The 22,404-nt window shown below is 36.0% G+C and overlaps 1 protein-coding gene across 2 annotated transcripts in view; it reads right to left on the bottom strand.

Annotated features, from left to right (window-relative positions):
• The window catches only part of AMN1 (antagonist of mitotic exit network 1 homolog), an 83,125-nt gene that overhangs the window by 39,419 nt on the left and 21,302 nt on the right, over positions 1-22,404 (bottom strand). The window contains exons 1-5 of one of the 2 annotated variants that reach the window (XM_043968881.1): positions 20,515-20,575; positions 15,543-15,675; positions 12,530-12,674; positions 6,342-6,559; positions 5,537-5,593 (exon numbers count right to left, since the gene is read on the bottom strand). In XM_043968881.1, coding sequence (XP_043824816.1) covers positions 5,537-5,593; positions 6,342-6,559; positions 12,530-12,674; positions 15,543-15,659 — 537 coding nt within the window. In that variant the 5' untranslated portion in view covers positions 15,660-15,675; positions 20,515-20,575. Of the gene's footprint in view, positions 1-5,536; positions 5,594-6,341; positions 6,560-12,529; positions 12,675-15,542; positions 15,676-20,514; positions 20,576-22,404 lie in introns of those variants that run through there. The other variant, XM_043968880.1, reaches the window with a different exon arrangement.

Raw genomic sequence — 22,404 nt, 5'->3', positions numbered from 1 at the left:
ATCAATGGAATAGGCTAGGCACAGGAAATGCGGTAGTAAATGACACTAGTAATGTAGTGTTTGATAAACCCAAAGACTCCAGCTTCTGGGATAGGAATTCAGTATTTGACAAAAACTGCTAGGAAAACTAGAAGATAGTATGGCAGAAATTAGGCATAGACCAACATTTGACACCTTATACTAAAATAAGGTCAAAATGGATACATGATTTAGACATAAGAGGTGATACCATAGGTAAATTAGGAGAGAAAGGAATAGTATACCTATAAGATCTTTGGAAAGGAGAACATTTTATGACCAAACAAGAGATAGAGAATATTATGAAATGCAAAATGGATGGTTTTGATTACATTAAATTGAAAAGGGTTTGTGCAAACAGAAGCAATGCAGCCAAAATTAGAAGGGATGCAGAAAGCTAGGAAACACTTTTTATAGCCAGTACTTCTCATAAAGGCCTCATTTCTAAACTATATCAGGAACTAAATCAAATTTATAAGAATCCAAGTCATTCCCCAATTGAGAAATGGTCAAAGGATATGAACAGGCAGTTTTCTAATGAAGAAATCAAAGCTATCTATTGCCATATGAAAAAAAATGCTCTAAATCATTACTGATTAGAGAAATGCAAATTAAAACAACTCTGAGGTACCACCGGACACCTATCAGATTGGCTAATATGACAAAAAAGGAAAATAATAAATGTTGGAGAAGTAGTGGAAAAATTGGAACACTAATGCATTGTTGGTGGAGCTGTGAACTGATCCAACCATTCTGGAGAGCAATTTGGAAGTATGCCCAAAGGGCTATAAAGCCGTGTCCTTTGACCCAGCAATACCACTTTTGGGTCTTTTTCCCAAAGAGACCACGGAAAAGGGAAAAGGACCCACATGTACAAAAATATTCATAGCAGCTCTCTTTGTGGTGGCAAAGAATTGGAAATTGAGGGGATGCCCATCAATTGGGGAATGGCTGAATAAGTTATGGTATATGAATGTAATGGAATACTATTGTGCTGTAAGAAACAATGAGCAGAAGGAGTTTAGAGAAACTTGGAAGGACTTATATGAACTGATGCTGACTGAGAGGAGCAGAACCAGGAGAACATTGTACATAGTAACAGCAACATTGTGTGATGAACAATGGTGATAGACTTGGCTCTTCTCAGCAGTGCAAAGATCCAAAACAATTTCAAAGAACTCATGATAGAAAATGTCCTGAACATCCAGAAAAAGGAACTGTGGATTATGAATGCAGATTGAACCATTCTGTTTCTACTTTTGGACTGGTTTATTTTTCCTTCTTTTTTGATGCTTTTCCCTTGTGCTCTGATTCTTCTTTCACAAGATGACTGATGTAGAAATATGTTTAATGTGAATGTACATATATAACCTATAATCAGACTGCTTTCCATCTTGGGGAGGAGGGAGGGAAGGGAGGTTAGGAGAAAAATTTGGAACTGAAAATCCTATGAAAACAAATGTTGAAAACTATCCTTATATCTAACTGGGAAATAATAAAAAACTTTTAAAAAACCACATGGTTTGGAAGGCTTTTGCTTTTAATGATTGTGTTATTTTCCTAATGTTAAACCACCCTTGCACCTATGATATAGATGCAACTTGATCATAGTGAATAATTTGGGATCTATAACTAGTTTATTTGCCATAGTTTAAAATTGTTTAAAAATGTGTATTTATTAATAATGTTTGTATTTGCTTTGTCATTTCCCAGGTTTAATACTGGTACTATATTCTTTCTATCCCAAGCAAAGGATATAGCCCTTCTTTGTTCCTTCTTTTTCTCCCAAAACAACCTTTAACAGACCTTTTTGTTCTGCTTAGCTTCCCCTGACAGTTCAGCTCATTCTGATCTTTTAGCATTCCTTATATTTTTTGTCTAGAACTGTACCACACTCATATTTTATCTTTGTTGCCTGGCTTTGTTTCCATCTTCTGTATGTTCTTTACAATCAAATTAATTTTTAAAATTTTAATTTTTAAAATTTTAATTTTTAAAAATTGTATAAGTTAAATTAATTTATAAATTAAGATTTTTTTCCAATTCACTTTTTTTCCTTCCCTAACTGAAAAAGAAAGTGCAATGAAACAAGGTAAAAACATGAGTAGTCAAGCACACTAATTTCTATATGGTATATGTAGGGGCAGCTAGGTGGCGCAGTGGATAGAGCACTGGCCCTGGACTCAGGAGTACCTGAGTTCAAATCCGGCCTCAGACACTTAACACTTACTAGCTGTGTGACCCTGGGCAAGTCACTTAACCCCAATTGCCTCACTAAAAAAAAAAAAATTAATTATATGTAAAAAAATTATCTCAATTCATATTCTGAATCATTCACTTCTCTAACAGTAAACACAAAGCATGTTTCATCATGAGTCTTCTGGGACTGTGGTTGGTCATGATGCTGATTAGAATCTGTAAGTCTTTCAAAGTTGTTTGTGTTACAATATTTTTGTTAATGTATAAAATGGCCTCTTGGTTCTACTCATTTCATTCTGCATCAGTTTATAAAAGTCTTCTTAGGTTTCTCTGAAATGTTCCCTTCCTCTACATAATTTCTTATAGCACAATAGTATTATACCACATTTACATAACATAACTTAGCCAACAACTCCTCAATTAATGGGCACCTCCTCAGTTTCTAATTCTTTGCTATTACAAAGGGAATTGTTCTAAATAATTTTTAAGTACCTTAGAGTTTGTTTTGCTTAGGACTATTTTCTCCCTTAAACTACTCTCCCTCTTTCCTTTCTCTCCTTTCCCTTCTGTTTCCCTATTTACTGAAATGCATTTCTGTACCTGTGTGTGTATGTGTGTGTGTGCTTGCTTGTGAGTGCTTGTGTGTATTCTTTGACCAGTTCAGATGAGAATGGGTTCAATTGTTACCCACTCTCCCTACCCCTTGTCTGTATAGGCCTCTACTTGCCCACGCCAAGTATATAAAATGATGTATCCTTCTTCTACCATCCCCTGTGCTCCCATATATTGTTCTTCATCTCTCCATTTTTCTTTTAAGATTATCAAAATATAGCAGAACCCCTCTCAAGTCTTCTGTCTAATTAGACTCCTATGATCCCTGATGATGATAGGGTTCTGAGAAGAAACACATATCATCTCCTCATATTAGAATATAAAAAATTCATCCTAGTTTAGTTCCTTATCATTGTTCATTCATGTTTACCTTTCTATGTTTCTCTTGACTCATATGTTAACATTTCAGTTTCTATGCAGCTCTGGTTTTTTCATCCAGAATGTTTAGAAGTCTTCTATTTAATTAAAGGCTTAAAACTCCCTGCTTAATTAAAATGGTGGTTGCTAAATCTTGTGTAATCCTCATTGTGGCTCCTTGATTCTTGAATTTAAACTATGGGATAAAGAATTAGAAATAACATACAAAGCCTTGCCTAAAAAACAAATTCCTTGAAAATTAGAATGGGTCAAATTGAAGCAAGTAAATCAGTGATACAACAAGAAATATTAAAACAAAGCCAAAAGACTGAAGAAGAAGAAGAAGAAGAAGAAGAAGAAGAAGAAGAAGAAGAAGAAGAAGAAGAAGAAGAAGAAGAAGAAAAATGTAAGGCATATCAACAAAAGCAACTGACCTGGAAAACAGATGAATGAGAGATAACTTAAGAATAATTTCTAATTCTTTATCCCATAGTTTTCATTTCTTTTCCAATTTTTTTTATCTAGCACTTAATTCATTTATAAAAAAATTTTTAAACTTTAAAAAAAACAACTCTTGTTTCATCTCTCCCAAAATTTCTAATTGAATGTTGTGTCCAAGTTGTACTTTTCTTTGAGATTTTTCTTGCAGATGATTTGAAGTCATTTTCTTCTTCTGAGTTTATGTCTTGAGTGTCCTCTGTCATTATAATAGCTGTTTGTGGAAGCATTTTTATTTCATTTGCTCATTCTTCCCAGTCTACTTCTTGACTTTAAACTTTATGTTAGGGCCTGGCTCCACACACTTCTAGAGAAAATGCCTGGGCTGTTCCTACTGTTTTCTTGGGATATTGAGTGTTGTGTTATACCAATATCTCAGGGACACTTCAGACTTGGGACCTAGAAGCTTTCAGTGGTCTGATACAAGGCAAAGTGAGATTACTGCTCTGCTGTTTTGAGTTCTGCAAGTTTCTGATCTGTGTTTGATTCTGAGCAACATGCTTATGGGATTGTCCCATTTGAAGTTGCAGTAGACTAACCTAAGTCACTATCTTTTATAATTCAGCTCAACTATCACCTGAATAAAGCTCTTCCTGATCTTTTCATTATCCCCGGCTGCTAGTGTTCTCCCTCCAAAAATAACTTGGCATTCGTTTTGTACCTATTATGTATGTGTGTGTGTATATGTATATATATGTATGTATGTATGTATGTATAGGATGGGCCAAAAGTCACAAAGGGGTCAGATGTTCCAATAACTTTTTGAAAATTATCTTTTCTTTATTTTTTGCCATTTACAAGATTTGATTTTTTCACACATAATGTAAATTCATTTCCTATATATACTGTATATAATGCTATGGTATTGTAATCTAAAAACAAAAAATTAAGGAGTTATTAAATATTCATGACTTTAGGCCCACCCTGTACATGGTGTCTCCCTTATTAAAATATAAGCTCTTGGAGAGAAGGGACTGTTTTACTTTTGTCCTTGTATACTTAGAGCTTAGTAGAGTACCTGGCATATAGTAGATGCTAATAAATGCTTATTACTTGACTAATCGATCATATGAAGTTATATGGTCCACATCTGTGAGCTGGAATAGTGTCATCAAAAAGCCAGGTAGTTCCTTAACTATCTACTGTATTTTAAGCAGGTTCTTGTCAAAAGGAAATCAAATTAATGAAACAACAAAATGTATTTCTAAACTCTATGATTTGGGAGAATAGGACTCCTGATTCTTTTTTTTAGTTACTGAGGCACTTTTCCAGATCTAACCATTTAGTATGTATTTACTGATGTGTAAATTCAGGGTTCTTTTTTTTTTTTTACTAAAAAAAATCTGATTAAGAGTAATTTTTTTTCATTTTAAGAAATAGTTACCACATCAACTAGTAAAGGTAAAACCTAAATTCTAATTATTTTCAATACCTTCCTAAACGACTTCTGCTAAGTGGTTATCCAAAGAGAGAAAGTTAAGAAAACAAATTCTTGTGGTAGAAAATATGACACCATTAAACTGGGACAAGTTCTCAAGAATAACACTTGATATTTACCCATACACTCCATCCTCTCTATAGTCAGATTCCCTCAAACTTGAATACTAAGTTTCACTGATCATAACTTCCTCTGGCAGTAAAGTGGACCTATTTTTCATAGTTCTTTCCCACAACAACTGGAAATGATATAAATTCATTCTGCTCATGGAGGACAGAGGTTGTTTAACTCAGGAAGTATCCATAGTTGATATATGGATGAATTGCTGGAAGACATTTAGCTAATAATCCACTTTGAAAAATTAAAAATTAAAACAATCATAAATAAAATCATCATAAATAGATTTTAAATTACCTCTAATTTCTTAGCACATAGTCCATTAACAAGTGAAACCACACCACTGTCAGTTACCTAGACAGATTGAAAGAGAATTATGTTAGAAATAGAGAAGATGGAATATAACGAGTGATATGTTTTCTTTAAAAAGGAAAGGAGGGGGCGGGGCTAGGTGGCGTAGTGGATAAAGCACCAGCCCTGGATTCAGGAGTACCGGAGCTCACATCCAGCTTTAGACACTTGACACTTATTAGCTGTGTGACCCTGGGCAAGTCACTTAACCCCCATTGCCCTGCCAAAAAAAAAAGGAAAGAGGGGAAAAGGGAACAAACATTTATATAGCACCTACTTTGTGCCAAGAACCCCATTAAGTACTTTATAAATATCTTATTTGATCTTACAACAACCCTGACAGGTGGCTGCTGTTATTATCCCCATTTTACAGTTGAAGAAACTGAGGCAAACAGAGGTGAAGTGACTTGGACAGAACAGAGCTAATAAGTGTCTGAGGTCATTTTTGAACTTAAATTAATGGTCTCCAAGCCCAGTGCTTTATCTATTGTCTCACTTAGCTGTCCAGAAATCATTTAGTTAAATTTTATTTCATTTTGCTGAGAAAATTTATCATTTGCATATATCCTCTGTTTAAATTTATTTTAGAAGTTAAACTATTAACACATTTTCTTTTAAAGCTTAAAAGTGGAGAAAAATTGGAAATGAAAGAATAATTTATAAATCTTATAAACTGGAACAAATGCTAGCTATAAAATATATCCATATAAAATATACAATGTAATTATATTAAGCTAATATTATAATTTACCTGAGTAGCAGAAAAGTCAACACTCTGTAAAAATGGACAGTTCTCTCCAAGGGCTTGTAGGGACACATCAGTAATACCTGAGCAGCCACCTAAATCAACTATCTTCAGTAACCGACAATTGAGGGCAAGAGCAAGGACCCCTTCATCTGTGAGATTACAGCATCTTTTCAAAGAGGCTTCAGAAAGGAATGAGCAAGATGAGGCAACAGCCTTTATTCCTAATGGGAAAAAGTATATAAGGTGTGACTATAAAATGATATGTATGATTTTTTTAAAGCCCAAACACTAGAATTTAGATATCCAAATAAATGTCCCTTTCAATGAAGTTAACTTGAGAGGTTATATTTATTCCAGATGATGCCATAACTAATGAAATTAAAAAAACAAACAAACCTATCTTTGAGCATTATTTGCAGAGACTGATGCATACTTTTGAATATTTTCAATATTCAAATGAGATGACATCTTCATTTTTTCTTTTTTTGGTGGGGCAATGAGGGTTAAGTGACTGGCCCAGGGTCACACAGCTATTACGTGTCAAGTGTCTGAAGCTGGATTTGAACTCAGGTCCTCCTGAATCCAGGGCCAGTGTTTTATCCACTGCACCATCTAGCTGCCCCCAAATCTTCATTTTTTAAAGAGTCAATATGATTTTTTGAATAGCCAAAACTTTTTCAGAGTTAAGTTTGGTGAATAAGGGGGTTGATCATAATAGGTAACATTTTCTGGTTTAAAAGAAAAATTAAGAGTAATATAATAAAGTCCCTGGATTGATTTTCTTTAAAGGTTATTTTTAAAGTTTGTTTTACCAATTTTTTTTATTGTTTTGTTTTTGTAGGGCAATGGGGGTTAAATGACTTGCCCAGGGTCACACAGCTAGTAAGTGTCAAGTGTCTGAGGTCAGATTTGAACTCAGGTACTCCTGAATCCAGGGCCAATGCTTTATCCACACCAATTTTTTTTAACACTGGAATAAATATACAGCCTTCCAAGGTGACAACTATGAACGGGACAGTAGTAAATTAGATGTTCAAGTTCTGATAGGTTTCTTTTTAAAAAACAAACATTTCTGGGCAGCTAGGTGGCACAGTGGATAGAACACCAGCCCTGGAGTCAGGAGTACCTGAGTTCAAATCCGGCCTCAGACACTTAACACTTACTAGCTGTGTGACCCTGGGCAAGTCACTTAACCCCAATTGCCTCACTAAAAACAAAACAAACCAAAAACCAAAAACAAACATTTCTTATAACATAAAACAATTCAGTTCAATTCAAGCATTTATCAAGGGCCTATTGTGTGTGAGGAACTATACCAGGTCCTAGCAATATTGTATTGTGTTATTAAGAAAGGTGCAGGGGGCGGCTAGGTGGCGCAGTGGATAAAGCACTGGCCCTGGATTCAGGAGTACCTGCGTTCAAATCAGGCCTCAGACCCTTGACACTAGCTATGTGACCCTGGGCAAGTCACTTAACCCCAATTGTCCCGCCAAAAAAAAAAAAAGGTGCAAATATATGATTTCATAAAGTCAAGAAAGACATGTAAACTGATGCAGAGTGAAATAAGCAGAACCAGAAGAACAATTCATACTAAAATATCAATAAAAACAATTTTGAGGACTTTTAGAAGGAGATTTATTTGGACTATAACAATACTGAAAAAACAACCAACTTTGGAAACTATAATCAATACAACGACCATTTATGATTTCAGAGGGTCAGTGATGACACATGTTATCCATTACAGAGAAGAGACAGATTTTAGGTGAAGAATGGGACATATATTTTTGTATATAGTCACTGAATTTGTTTTCCTTGACTATGCATATTTGTTATAAGAACTTTGTTTTTCTTTTTTCCCAGTGGAGTGGGGAGTGAGAATGAGAGAATAGATTTTTCTTTTAAACAGAGATTGAGGGAAGAGCTACAGATGTGAAATATTCCATGTATTTTCAGATGGTTTGCTGTTGTGCTATGTGTTTCAGCAGTTGTGCTGCAGAGGTGTGCTGGAGACAGCTCAAACTGAGAGCTGATTGTTAAATTTTTAGTGTGAGTATTTACCCTTGGGAAATCATTAAATGATACAAATCAGAATTTGATTTATTTTATTGACTGTTCAGACTTAAGTGATGGAGAAAATATTAATACTGTAGGTTGAACTTAAAAGAGTGTCAAGACAAAATTTTGGGGGGATCCAGATAGCTGTTGTTAAACATTGACCCACAATATTATTAGATTTCCTTTCCTATTTTACTTTGCTACAAGAGACCTCTTATAGTAATATAAAACAAAATGTAACAATAAAACTTTTTCAAAATAAAGTATATTTCAAAGTTAATATGTTAGTTCCAACATTGCTCTACTTTTCACAGTGGAAAGAGTACTGGCTCTAGAGTAAAAAAAACCCCTGAGTCTGTTGCTGACATTTACCACCTATATATGACTTTGTTATGGGCCTAATGTACCCCAGAAATTTTCTGAGGTAAATCAAAAGAACCTTAACCTTCTCCTTAAGAAACTAAACCATGGGGCAGCTAGATGGCACAGTGGATAAAGCACCAGCCCTGGATTCAGGAGTACCTGAGTTCAAATCCGGCCTCAGACACTTGACACTTACTAGTTGTGTGACCCTGGGCAAGTCACTTAACCCCCATTGCCCTGCAAAAGAGAGAAACTAAACCAAAGGACAGACACACCTAATTCTCCCACCCCTTGGAGAGATAAGATTAGGTGTGGCTGCTGCCTTTGTGGCCTTCGAGCAGAGAGAGATGGCTTGAGAGATCCAGAGCTTCCCCTCACCCAACTTCCCCCAGTCACCACCAGCAGGGTATGGTCCTCCCCCAATAAGAGAATTTTCCACAGTCAGACATCGTGATGTAGGAGGTGAAAAAAGGTGAAAAAAGGGTTAACAGAAAAACCTAAGACCCAAGCTTTAATTCAGATATTAGAGCTCCAAAAGGGAGTCAGACCCCCAGTTAATGGATAACTCACAAGTCAGGATGCTAGGTTCTCTTACCCACAGAAATCAGTGCCAATAACGGACCAGAGGGAGAGAGGCCATGAAGACCTGAAACTATAACAATAAAGGAAATGACAGGCTATAGAAACTTAGACTAGAAATAAATGAAAAATGAAGATGTTTTGAAACTAGCCATGGGAAACAGAAAGAGACATGCGCAGAAAAAGCCAAATTTGTCCCCAGATTCACTTACACTTACAACATGTAAACCCCCAAAACACACCTCCACTGAAAAAGGTACCCGCCTTGGGGGTTGGCTTAGGACCCCAGGAACTCCAAATTAGGATAAACCCTCCCTTGTACTTCCTCAAGGTGGAGATTATTATAATGAGACTGATAATCAATTTATCCATACTATAAATAACTGTCTTTTCTTTCACTATTCAAGAGATATCTTTCCACTATTCTAGTTCTCTCCCTGTGGTCACTCACAGTATTGCAATAAAACTTGGGAAATTGAGTCACCAAGTCTTGTAATTCTTTTGGGACGACTCACAATCAATTTGACCCTAATTCCAGTCCACATCAATCAGACCTCTATAAAAGTATCTGCCTGCTTGAGGAGATAGGTATCTCAGAGCTGTGCCTCTGTGCCATGCCTTCTCACCATAAGAAGAAGTCCAAGGATTTCTCTCTTGGTTTCCTTTCCCTAGCCCCAATTGGATTTGTGTGCCAGAGGATGTAATTCTTTAAAGAGGAATTCCTAAGAACCCCTATCCCAATCCCCCACCTATTTCCCCATAACAGCTTTGAACAAACCACTTACCCTCTTTGGGCTTCAGTTTTCTCATCTGTGAAATATGGATGGAAGATGTGATTAGATGGCTTCTGAGGTATTTTCCAGTCAGAGATGTATTATCCTACAATCCTACCAATTTCTCTTGACAAACACAAGAGACTGAAAACTGACTGAACTCCATCTAGTTTCATTCCTAGGCCAATGAATTGCCTGGGGCTGACCTGCCACTATCATTATGGCTTCTGATTATTTTGTAAAGCCCCAAACTCTTTGCCTTCCAGAAATTCCCATGGTTTCTTCTTGGACTATAGTTTGTTATGCAAAAGAATTTATCCCGTGAAACTGAGATAATTAACTTTCCCAAATCTCATCACTCTCTCTTTTTGGGTACCTCATATAAAACCTGTCCCCAGTTCCCTTTCTCAGATACTCTTAGCACTTGCTATGTGGTACCATGAGTTGCAACTCCTCTTCGCCAATTAATTTTGTTACACTGAAAGTTTTCATTCATTTTCAAGTTGACAATTAAGTGGGATATAGTGGACTTGAGTCAGCTCAGACTCAGAGGCTGAGGTCTAGAAAGTACCCAGCCCCCAGCCCCTGTTATTGCTAGACCATTCTGTCCATATTTCATCCTGTTGCTAAAACACACCTCCCCCTCATCACCTTGGAATTTAGGACTTAAAGAATATAGAGAGAGCATTACAAAATGTAAAACAAATAATCGTGATTAGATAAAATTAAAAAGCTTTTGCACAAATAAAACTGTTATGGGGAAAGCACGTAGGTCCTTAGGATTCCTCTGTAAAGAATTACAGTCTCCTGCATGTCCTAGTTAGGAATAAAAGAACAGGTTTATTGGATACAAGAGAAACTGGCCAGGAGGAAGGTTTAAAACTCTTTCCTCTATGACTAGACTGGGGAGCTCCCTTTTATAGGGCCAAGATGGTGTGGGTGAAATGTCCCTTATTGGGTGGTGGGTTGGAAGTAGTCTGGTGGTGGGTTGGGAGTAGTCTGGTAGTGGGCAGTTGCTCTGTTCCCTCCTGGTGCAGTCATACCTAACAGGATTACCTAATTGAGGGGGTGAGGGAGACTGGAATGAAGGGTGGGGGTCCTGGAGCTAGCTAATGACAAAGCATACTATCCACCTCCAGAGAAAGAACTAATATTGATTGAACAGACTGAAGCATGCTATTTTTCACTTTCTTTCATTTTTTCTGTTTTTCAAATTTTCTTATACAAAATGAATAATATGGTAATGTTTTACATCACTGCATATGTATAACCTATATCTGACTGCTTGTCACCTCAGAGAAGGGAGAAGGGAGGAAGGGAGGGATAGAATTTGGAATTCAAAGCTTCAAATAAATTTTTTTTTAATTGAAAAAAAAAAGGTACAGTAGTAGGACAAAATCACAGAATCTCAGAATTAGAAGGTACTTCTGGGGCCATTTATCCTACCTGTAGCTATACAAGAATTTATTCTATAGCATAACCAATCAATGATCATAGAGACTTTGCTTAATGATTATGTGGATGCATCTACTCCCTCCTAAGACAGCCCATTTTTCCATAGCATTAGTTATTAGTAAATTTTTCCTTACACAAAACCTAAATCTTCCTCTCTGCAATTGCTACCCGTTGCTTCTAATTCTGGATCCATGTAGAAAAAGTCTAACAATTTTGGAGATAACTATTTCATCTTCGCAAGTCCTCTTCCTCAGGTCCTCCTTTTAAATAATTCTGGAGGCAGCTAAGTGGCACAGTGGATAAAGCACCAGTCCTGGATTCAGGAGGATCTGAGTTCAAATTCAGCCTCAGTCACTTGACACTTACTAGCTGTGTGACCCTGGGCAAGTCACTTAACTCCAACTGCCTCACACACACACACAAATACAAAAAAAAAAAAAAAAGGAATGTATCTTTGTTAGTATTATTAATTGTAGTAAATCAAAGAGGACCATATATCACTTGTGAGAAAAGGTAAAAGATGTCCTTGGGCTGTTGAAGTCCTTTTTTAACAACTGTCTTCAGTAGGAGGAAAAGAAGACACTTAAGGAAACCAGTTATTGTAAGCTGGTCACAAAATTCATGCAGAGGTCATACAAGTGCTGAATACAGAACAAAATGGAAAAGTTATGTCTATATTAACAGACTATTCTTAAATCTTAAAAAAAAATCGACTTTTAACAAAGGGGAAAAATAAGTCAAAAGTCATAATCAATTTAACCAGTGTTTGAAAACATACCTTCTGGGGCAGCTAGGTGGCGCAGTGGATAGAGCACCAGCCCTGGATTCAGGAGTACCTGAGTTCAAATCTGGCCTCAGACCCTTGACACTTAGTAGCTGTGTGACCCTGGGCAAGTCACTTAACCCCAATTGCCTTACCAAAAAAAACCCCCAAAACAAAAAAAACCCAAAAAAACCCCATACCTTCTGAAGTTACAGAAATCCTGTTTTCTTTTGAGGAATTTAAATTTAATTTCTTCAGTTTCCTGCAGTTACAAAGCTGTAATAATGCAATATCTGAAATATCACAGCTTCGGAGGTCCAGAGACTCCACTTCAGGGTGCAGAATCTATTTAAAAAATGTAATTTTTCATTAAACCAAGTATTGTTTATAAATTTATAAATTCAAGTTTGAAGATCCTTGGTTTCATTTGACAATTATATGTAGACATATAATTTAAAAAGAATTACCAAAAAACCCCACCAAATCTTGTTATTTCTTTGCTCTCTAACCTTGCTAATAAATGTTACATCTGGTTTCTTGTACAATATCATTTGTAACATCTATTGATAGGATCCCTCAAAATGAGTATAGGGACCATAAAAAATTATACTGAATAATTCCTCAACCCATATCTTCATATAGGTTCAAATTTGAAGGTGAAAAGTCACAAAAGAAAAACTGACAGGATGCATGGAAGTTTAGAAGAGGGAAGTTTTGACAGCTTTTGCTTTATGGTATAGGGACTAAATGAAAGCTGGCATTTCATAGCAGAAAGAGTATTTGGCTTGACTCCCATCTGACACTAGATAGGAGCACAGTCCCTTAAACTTTCTGACCCTATTCCCTCATCAGTAAAATAGGAATGATACATGGAGTATTGCAGAATTGCTAAGCAGTTTTGCTATTATTGTTGTAGATATAAAAGCTTTGATATTTTTTTTTTAATTGACCAAGTGGCCAGAGTCATATCTTTTTCCACCTCCCCCTACTCAGGCTATCTTCCCAATTATTGACTAGACACAAATAATGGTATTACAGGGAAAGAAATCAAGTGACCCAGGATAATCACCCCAAATTCTAGCAGTTGTACAGAAATCATATTTAATATTAACTTCCAAGCCTATTTAATACCTTTTCCATCACCTCCAATTCCTCCCCACTGTTAAACTGGACTCTGTTCCTGGGTTATTCAGATCTAATAGGTGAGCTTTTGCCTTACCTTTCTGTTTCCCAGGCCTTCACACCAATTCCTGGATTGCCTATACTGTAGCACTGTAGGGGTACTTTCCCCCATTAGAATATAAGTTCCTTAGAGGCAAGGATGGTCTTGATTTTTGTACACATACACAGTGCTTGGCACATACTAAGCAATTAATAAATACTTTATATATCTACTAACCACAAGGTAGGAAAACCAATGATTGGATTCTAGAAAGCAATGAGTCTACCACCATCAAAGCAATGCAGACTACAACATAATCACCAAGATGGTAATATATAGAGAATGGATAAGATTTAGAGTAACAGGAAGGAAGTCATTTTAAAAACCAACAAATTTACTCTTACTTAGTGACAGCTGTTGATAACAAAAACGTTCATCTAAATTTAATGGATCAACACATTCTCTAAAGTTGACCCAGTGTTGTGATTTAGACACTCAACAAGTATTTATCAGGTACTTATGTGCTGGGCACTGTGCTAGACAGTAGAAATTTAAAAAGTGAAAGTTCCCATCCTCAAACAGCTTATATTCTTACTATAATTCTCCCACAGCAAAAACTTGAAACCAAAGGGAGCTGCATGTTTGTTTCTCCATATAATGCTTGGTTTTATTTAAAATTAGGGAAACACTGAATAACAGGTAAAACAGGTAACAGGCAAAACTCAAAAAGCATAAATATATAATTTTCTTATAACTCACGTATAAAACATTTTAAGATTTTCAAGTACTTTCCTCACAATAACCCTATAAGATAGGCAGTGAAAGAATGAGTATCAGAAAACTGAATAAATACAAAGGATATTTCTATGCAGGAAACTACTTTTTTCACTTTCTCAAATATAAAGAAAAATGATAGAAAGATTAATAAAGCATTAATTAAATAATCTTTCATGGGGTATTTCAGTATAATTTTTATAAGAGGAAATATTTATAACCTTTGATATTTTAAAGAGCATACTCTCTTACCCCACCTACTAGAGGAAGGTTATCTTGCTTCTTTATTTCTCAGAAGAAATTTGTATATTCTTGACCTTTTTGTGATATTTTTACTTTCACAGGCTTTTGACTTTTGGAGGCATAATTCTCAAAGATCAACATGAAGTTGAAAAGAGGAAATCACTGTTTCCATTCCATCAAGATCAATAATTAATTTCCCATGTCTTCTATGTCTCCTTCTAGGGAGATAAGTCAGTTTTATATAGATTTAAAAGTAGAAAAAAGGGAGTAATTTCTGAAGTCAAGAATAAAATAAGGCAAAAATATGTCTATATTAAATATTTAGGCACTGACACTTTCAAGAACTATTAAAACAAGAAGAACAGTAATTACAGAATCTGAATTCAGCAGGATTGAGTAAAATAGATTATTAAATATATACAAAAACTGTATATTCATTCAAATGAACACAGGAAAAAACATTGTTAACAGTACCATCATAGAAAATGTAGTACTGCCAATGTAACACTACAGTATATCCACCAATTTGGTTCCTCCAATCAGTAGCAGCTCCCTTTCTTCATATTAATTCTCTACTTACTTTCCAGAAATCAAATTCTGTCTACTGGTATAGCTATTCACTAACATTTTCAGTTTCTCAAAGCCCCTAATTCTCAAGTAGCATATTTACTTAGACAGAGTGGACAGGCTAGGTAGATGAAAGGTATAGAACCTCTAAGTAGGAAAAGTTAAAGGTTTGTAAGGATATGAAGTCTTAAAGCAGGTTATTATTGTTACGAGGAAAGGAGAATGGGATAGAAAAGCTTGGCATTGGTTCAGAAGCACTGGAGTCTGATGAACTTGATTAGGTAGAGATGACTAAGAAGTCAAGGAAACAACTGGGAGAAATATAGGAGTAGCTGGCAAATATAAACATTTTGCTGAGCTAAAGAAAAACCTGTTCTGGTACATTTAAAAAAAATATTATTCCTAGTATAAACTAATTAAACCTAATATAGAATTAATTTAATTTTGAGTAGTTTGTATACTCTTACCTCACTAATATTGGAATCTGTTATTCGCCCTTGAAAACTCATTATTTTAATCATCTTATCTTTTATATTAGGAGGCAAAAGTTTAATGTCTGTGACATATCTGGAAATATTCTTCATCAAGCACCAAAGGCATCTGAAATATAAATAATAAGACAGAATAAATTGCATCATGGTTTCCACTTCTATTCCAATGCTGCACATGCTCCTTCCAAACAGCACATATATTTTATATTGATATTTATTTTTTCATCTGAACACATTTCTATTTTATTAAATACGTATCAATTATTCATCCTCATACTACATTGTTGTTCAGTCATTTCAGTCATGTCTGACTCTTTGTGACATCATTTTCTTGTCAAAAATACTGGAGTGGTTTGCCATTTCCTTCTCCAGTTCATTTTATAAATGAAAAACTGAGGCAAACAGGGTTAAGTGACTTGCCCAGGGTCATACTACTAGTAAGTGTCTGAGGCTGGAATTTAAACTCATGAAGAGGGATTTTTCCTGATTTCAAGCCCAGCGCTCTATCCATTGTGCCACCTAGCTGCCCATGCATACTTTCTCTAAATCCATATTTTCCATTATTCACATTTACTACACAGTAAGTGCTTAATGAATGCTTATTGATTGGTTTACTGACTACTACAATATATTTCTTCAGTCAACTTTCCTTCGACTCTTCAGCTGCCTAAAGATTTTAGTCATAAAATGATTATTCTCTTAAAGGCCCCATTTAGTCATCCCTTCTATAAGTTTTTAAGATATATTTCCTTTTCATTATTTCCTTTCATTTATCTATCTACCAAAAATTATAAAGAAAGAACCTTTGGCCCCAAAATTATTCAAATAGTATAATCTAAATGGTGAATAGGGCAGCCAGGTGGTACAGTAGATTAAGTACTGGGCCTGGAGTCAGGAAGATTCATCTTTCTGAATTTAAATCTGGCCTCAGATACGTACTAGATGTGTGACCCTGGGCAAGTCACTTCACCCTGTTTGCCTCAGTTTCCTCATCTGTAAAATGAGCTGGAGAAGAAAAATTAGAACTACTCCATTATCTTTGCCAAGAAAACTGCAAATGGGATCATAGAGTAGGACACAAATGAACAACAACAATATGGTGATTAAGTTTGGAGTTAGCTTTATTATGTAGATAATGTGTGAAATGGTCTCCATAGTGGGATTTTGATGACACCAAAAAGTAATGTAGTAGAAAGAGTACTAAATTTGTAATCATAGAACCTGGTTTCAAATCTTCTCTCTACTACTTACAACCTCTACTATTTATTCCTTTTACTCTCCTCTAAACCATCTGCAGCCTGGCTTCTGATGTTATTATTCATCTGAAATTACTCTCTCCAAAGTTGCTAATAATCCTTTAAATGCCAAATCTAATACCCTCTTCCCAATGCTCATCCTTGACCTCTCTACAGAATTTGATACCTATGACTAATTTCCTCCTGGATTCTCTTCCCTATGCTTTTTGTGACCCTGCTTTCTCTTTGTTCTTCTGTCTTATTCTCAGTCTTCTTTGCTGGCTCATCATCCATATCATACTCCTTAACTGTGAATATACTGACACTATACTCTTTATACTCAATATCTTGGTGATTTTATCAGCTCACATGGATTTAATAATCTACTTAACCAATCAATCAAAGAACATTTATGTCAGGCACTGTGCTAAGTGATGGGGAACAGTCCTTACCCTCAACAAGCTTACAGTGGAAGAGACAACATGCAAACAAATATATACACAGTAAGTTATATACACAGAGTAAATAGGAAATAACTAAGAGAAGGAAGGCACCAAAATTAAGAAAGGTTGAGGGGAGGCTTCTAGTAAAAGATAGGATTTTAGTCAGGGCTTAAAGGAAGCCAGGGAGGCCAGTAGGTGGACAAAGGAAAAAGTGTTCCAGGCATGAGGGACAGCCAGAGAAAACAGCCAGTGCCAAGAGATGGGGTGTTTTGTTCTAAGAATATCCAGGAGGCCTGTGTCACTAGATCAAAGAGTACATGTCTAGAAGTAAGGTATATGATAACTAGGAAGGTAGGAGGGGGCTGGGTTATAAAGGATTTTAAATGCCAAAGAGGGCATTTCATATTTGATCCTGGAGGTAACAGGGAGCATTGGAGTTTTTTGAGTGTAGATGGGGGTAACAAGATCAGTCCTGCGCTTTAGGAAAATCATCTTAGTGACTAAATGGATGGGTTGGAGTGGAGAGACTTGAGACTGGCTGGCAGACCCATCTAGCAGGATATTGCAATATTTCAGAAATGAGATGATGAGGATCTACACTAAAGTATGGCAGTATCAGAGGAAGGAAGGGATTATATTTGAAAGATTTTACAAGGGTAAAATTGGATAATGGGGGGTTGGGATCTCTAAGGTCCCTCCTTAGCTTTAAATCCTTGAAGGGTTAATGTATAAAAACAGGAAGATCTTTCCTATTCATGAGGATATAAACTTGCAACGACCCTTTACTTTTTGGAATCAATCATGAAGATTGATAGGTTTGTTTTCTTTCTCAAAAGCCTGGTCCACTTCCATGGAACAAAACTGAACTTTTGCAGAAGTTCCAGAAACAGATTAATGTGTTCCGGTCAAAAGCAGGATTGTTCTTCCTATCTCATGGGCATGGCTGGCCCTTGAGGAAGGAAGTAAACATCGGTGCTGGTCAAACAAGGAGTTGACTTAATAATGTCTTCTTTGTTTAAAACTTTATGTAAGTCTTCACTGGGAAACGGTCTTTGGAATCTCACTCGTGGAGAGGACACTCTACCCAGGACCTTTCCCAGTCAGGACTCTGGAAGCTGTGAACCAGGGAACCAGGATTCCCCAGCTAGAAATCCAGATGTTGGTGCTTCCCCGATTTGGTGATGTATGTCTTTATTATTGTAGTTGTGATTGGAATTGTTACTGTGTCTTTGTTTTTCTATTTCTATGCTCCTGAAACCTATTGTCCTTGTCTAACTAGCTATCCTGTCATTATCCTGGGTCAAAACCCCTGTGGAGATGCAAACCAGCATTTGTTCCCTCAGGTGCTATAGCTATAGCTACTGGAGACCTAGAAAGGAAAGTTCTTGCCAACAAAATCCTTGGCACTAATTCAGTTAAACAATATTGTAGAACAAGAGTTTAACATCAGAAACAGATATGATTTTATCAGTGGGAATTGCTTTAAAGAAAAAGTGTTAACATTTGCTGTTCTGCCCTGCAAATAATGAGACTTTTCATCTGACCTGAAGCTGAAACCTTCCATATATAATCTCTCCCATTATAATGTGAACTCTTAACTGACCCAACCATTCTAGAGAGAATTTGAACTATGCTCAAAGGGCTATAAAACATTGATCTAGCAATACCACTACTAGGCCTGTACCCCAAAGAAATTGAAGAAGAAATTAAAGGGACGTGTATCAGTTGGAGAAAGGTTGAACAAGCTGTGATTGTGATTGTGATTGTGATGGAATACTATTATGCTATGAGAAATGATGAGCAAGACGCTTTCAGAAAAACCTGGGAAGATTTAAATGGAATGATACAAAGCGAAATGAGAAGAACCAGGAGAACATTGTACACACTAGTTGGTCATTGTCCTTTGTTCTGGAAGAGGACCAAAATGACATCAGGGTCAAGATATAGCGTGTCTGACTGTGGCTGATCAGATCAATACAAGCTCAGAAGGATCTACCACAGGTCAGGTACAAGTAGTCCAATTAAACATCTGGAGTGGAGATGTCTCTAAATTTATGCATCTCATAATTCATTTGAACTACTACAATTCTGCTTTGCTCAGTACAGTGCTTTCTTCAATGTAGCCATGCCATGCCATGCTCCTATGTCTCACAATCGATTCCAAAGTTCTTCAGAGAGACTTTTTTTTTAAAAAAATTGTTCAGGGGGCAGCCAGGTGGCACAGTAGATAGAGCACTGGCCCTGGAATCAGGAGTACCTGAGTTCAAATCCGGCCTCAGACACTTAACACTTACTAGCTGTGTGACCCTGGGCAAGTCACTTAACCCCAATTGCCTCACCAAAAAAAAATAATAATAATAATAAATAAAATTTAAAAAAAAATTGTTCAGAGATTTTATTCTATTAGCTTTAATTACAGTGTTTGTTCGTCAAATGAAAACTGAAAACAAGTATACAAAACAGTGGATTACTAATTGTGTATTGAAAGCAGTAAAAGTTTCCAGAACACCAAACAAACCAGTTCTGAGATTTTCCTGAGATAAAGTTTAATAGCTCCAGCTTCTTCAGTGTTTATATATTTTTTTAATTAAAAAAAATTTTTTGTTCAATATTTTATTATTTTCCAGTTATATATAAAGATAGTTTTCAACATTTGTTTTCATAGGATTTTCAGTTCCAAATTTTTCTCCCTCCCTCCTCCCCAGGAAAGAAAGCAATCTAATATAGGTTATATATATATATATATATATAATCACATTAAACATATTTCTGTATTAGTCAGTCATATTGGGACAGAAGAGTCAGAGCACAAAGGAAATAACACACAAAAAGAATTTTTAAAAACCACACACACAAAACAGCTCAAAACAGCTGCATTCCTAAACCACAGTTCTTTTTTTCTGGATGTTGAGAACATTTTCTATTATGAAATTCTTTGAAATTGTTTTGGACCATTGCATTGCTAAAAAGAGCCAAGTTTGTCACCATTGTTCATCATATAATGCTGCTGTTACTGTATACAATGTTCTCCTGGTTCTGCTCCTCTCAGTCAACATCAGTTCATGTAAGTCCTTCCAGGTCTTTCTGAACTCCCCTTGTTCATCATTACTTTTCACATTGATTTTTTAAAACTTTGTGTTTTAAATTTTCTTCTTCCCTCCATCTTCATCCCTCCCTATGAAATCCAGCAATTCAATATAAGTCATACATAGGCAGTTATGCAAAACATATTCTCATTAGTCAGGTTGTGAAAGAAAATAGACAAAATACCTTTAGAAAGAGGAGTTAACTGGGATAGCTAGGTGGCGCAGTGGATAGAGCACCGGCCCTGGAGTCAGGAGTACCTGAGTTCAAATCTGGCCTCAGACACTTAACACTTACTAGCTGTGTGACTCTGGGCAAGTCACTTAACCCCAATTGCCTCACTAAAAAAAAAAAAAAGAAAGAAAAAAGAGGAGTTAACAAATAAAATTATTTATATGTATATATATATATATGTATTTATGTATGTATGTATGTATTCAGATACCATCAGTTCTATCTCTGTTGATGGTTTGTTTGATGGTTTGCATTTTTCATGTGTCCTTCTGATAGCATCCTGCTCATCATTTCTTTCATGGTTACTATTGTTAACTGTATTACCCTTCTTCAGTGTTTAGCAAAATACAAAAGAAAAAAAAAAGTAAAGATCTTTTTTTTCAGATGGCAAATCTGACCATTGTAGTAATGAGGGGTATACCGTAAAGGACATTTCATACATATACAGACAGGGGGATTGTTCCAAAATGGGACTGAATACTTCTAAAATGGAATGACTCCCCAAGCTTCAGAGAGACTTTGATAGTGTCTTTGTATTTTTTTCATGTGAGTGCTTGCTTTGTATGAGTTTTCTGTAAAATGGATTTTTAGGCAAATGAAATTTTGGCATTCAAACAATGTGGCCAGCCCATCAGAGTTGTACTCTCTAGAGTAGATTTGAATGCTTGGCAGTTCATCTTGAGAAAGGACCTCAGTCTTGCCAGGTGATCTTCAGAATCTTTCCAAAACAATTCAAATTGAAGCAATTTGGTTTTATGGTATAGCTCTGGTATACTGTCCAGGTTTCACAGGCATACAACTATGAGGTCAGCAAAACAACTCTGTAGACCTTTGGTTTGGTAGGCAGTCTAATAACCTCTTCTCTTCCACACTTTTTCTTCAGAGCCTCCCAAACACTGAGCTAGTTCTGGCAATGAACATATTAATAGCAACAGTGATGATCAGTTGTGAATGACTTAGCTATTCTCAACAATATAATGATACAAAACAATTCCAAAGACTTATTATGATGAAAAATGCTATCCATCTCCAGAGAAAGAGCATATGGAGTCTGAATAAAGATAGACGCATACTTTTTTTTTTTTTTTGCTGAGGCAATTGGGGTTAAGTGACTTGCCTAGGGTGACCATAGCTAGTAAGTGTAAAGTGTCTGAGGCCGGATTTGAACTCAGGTCCTCCTGAATCCAGGGCTGGTACTCTATCCACTGTGCCACCTAACATACTTTAAAAAAAACCACACCAACTTTATGATTATTATTGTTTTTCTTTTTGGTCTGGATTTTCTCGGGGAGGGGGGGGCGCATAATCTATTTATTTATTTATTTGTTTTTGATGTGTGAGAGCCCACTTCCCCATAGACTTTGCACATATTTGTGAGAGAGTAGGTCATACTATTTAGGAAAAGATTTCTACCAACTATTCTTTTTTTTAATCATATTTTATTATTTTCTAGTTACATGTAGAGATGGTTTTCAACATTTGTTTTTATAAGATTTGTAGTTTCAAATTTTTCTCTCTCCCCCCCTCCCTCCCCAAGACAGCAAGCAATCTGATATAGGTTATATATGAACAATCACATTAAACATACTTCTGTATTAGTCATGTTGTGAAAGAAGAATCAGAACACAAGGAAAAAACCTCAAAAAACAAAAAAAGTAGAAACAGTATGGTTCAACCTGTATCTAGATTCCACTGTTCTTTTTTCTGGATGTGGAGAGCATTTTCCATCATGAGTCCTTTGGAATTATCTTGGACCATTGTATTGCTGAGAAGAGTCAAGTCTATCACAGTTGATCAAAACACAATGTTGTTGATATTGTGTACAATGTTCTCCTGGTTCTG

The sequence above is a fragment of the Dromiciops gliroides genome, chromosome 5 (assembly GCF_019393635.1).
Source record: "Dromiciops gliroides isolate mDroGli1 chromosome 5, mDroGli1.pri, whole genome shotgun sequence".
Lineage (NCBI taxonomy): Eukaryota > Metazoa > Chordata > Mammalia > Microbiotheria > Microbiotheriidae > Dromiciops > Dromiciops gliroides.
This window is presented reverse-complemented; position numbering and strand designations above follow the sequence as displayed.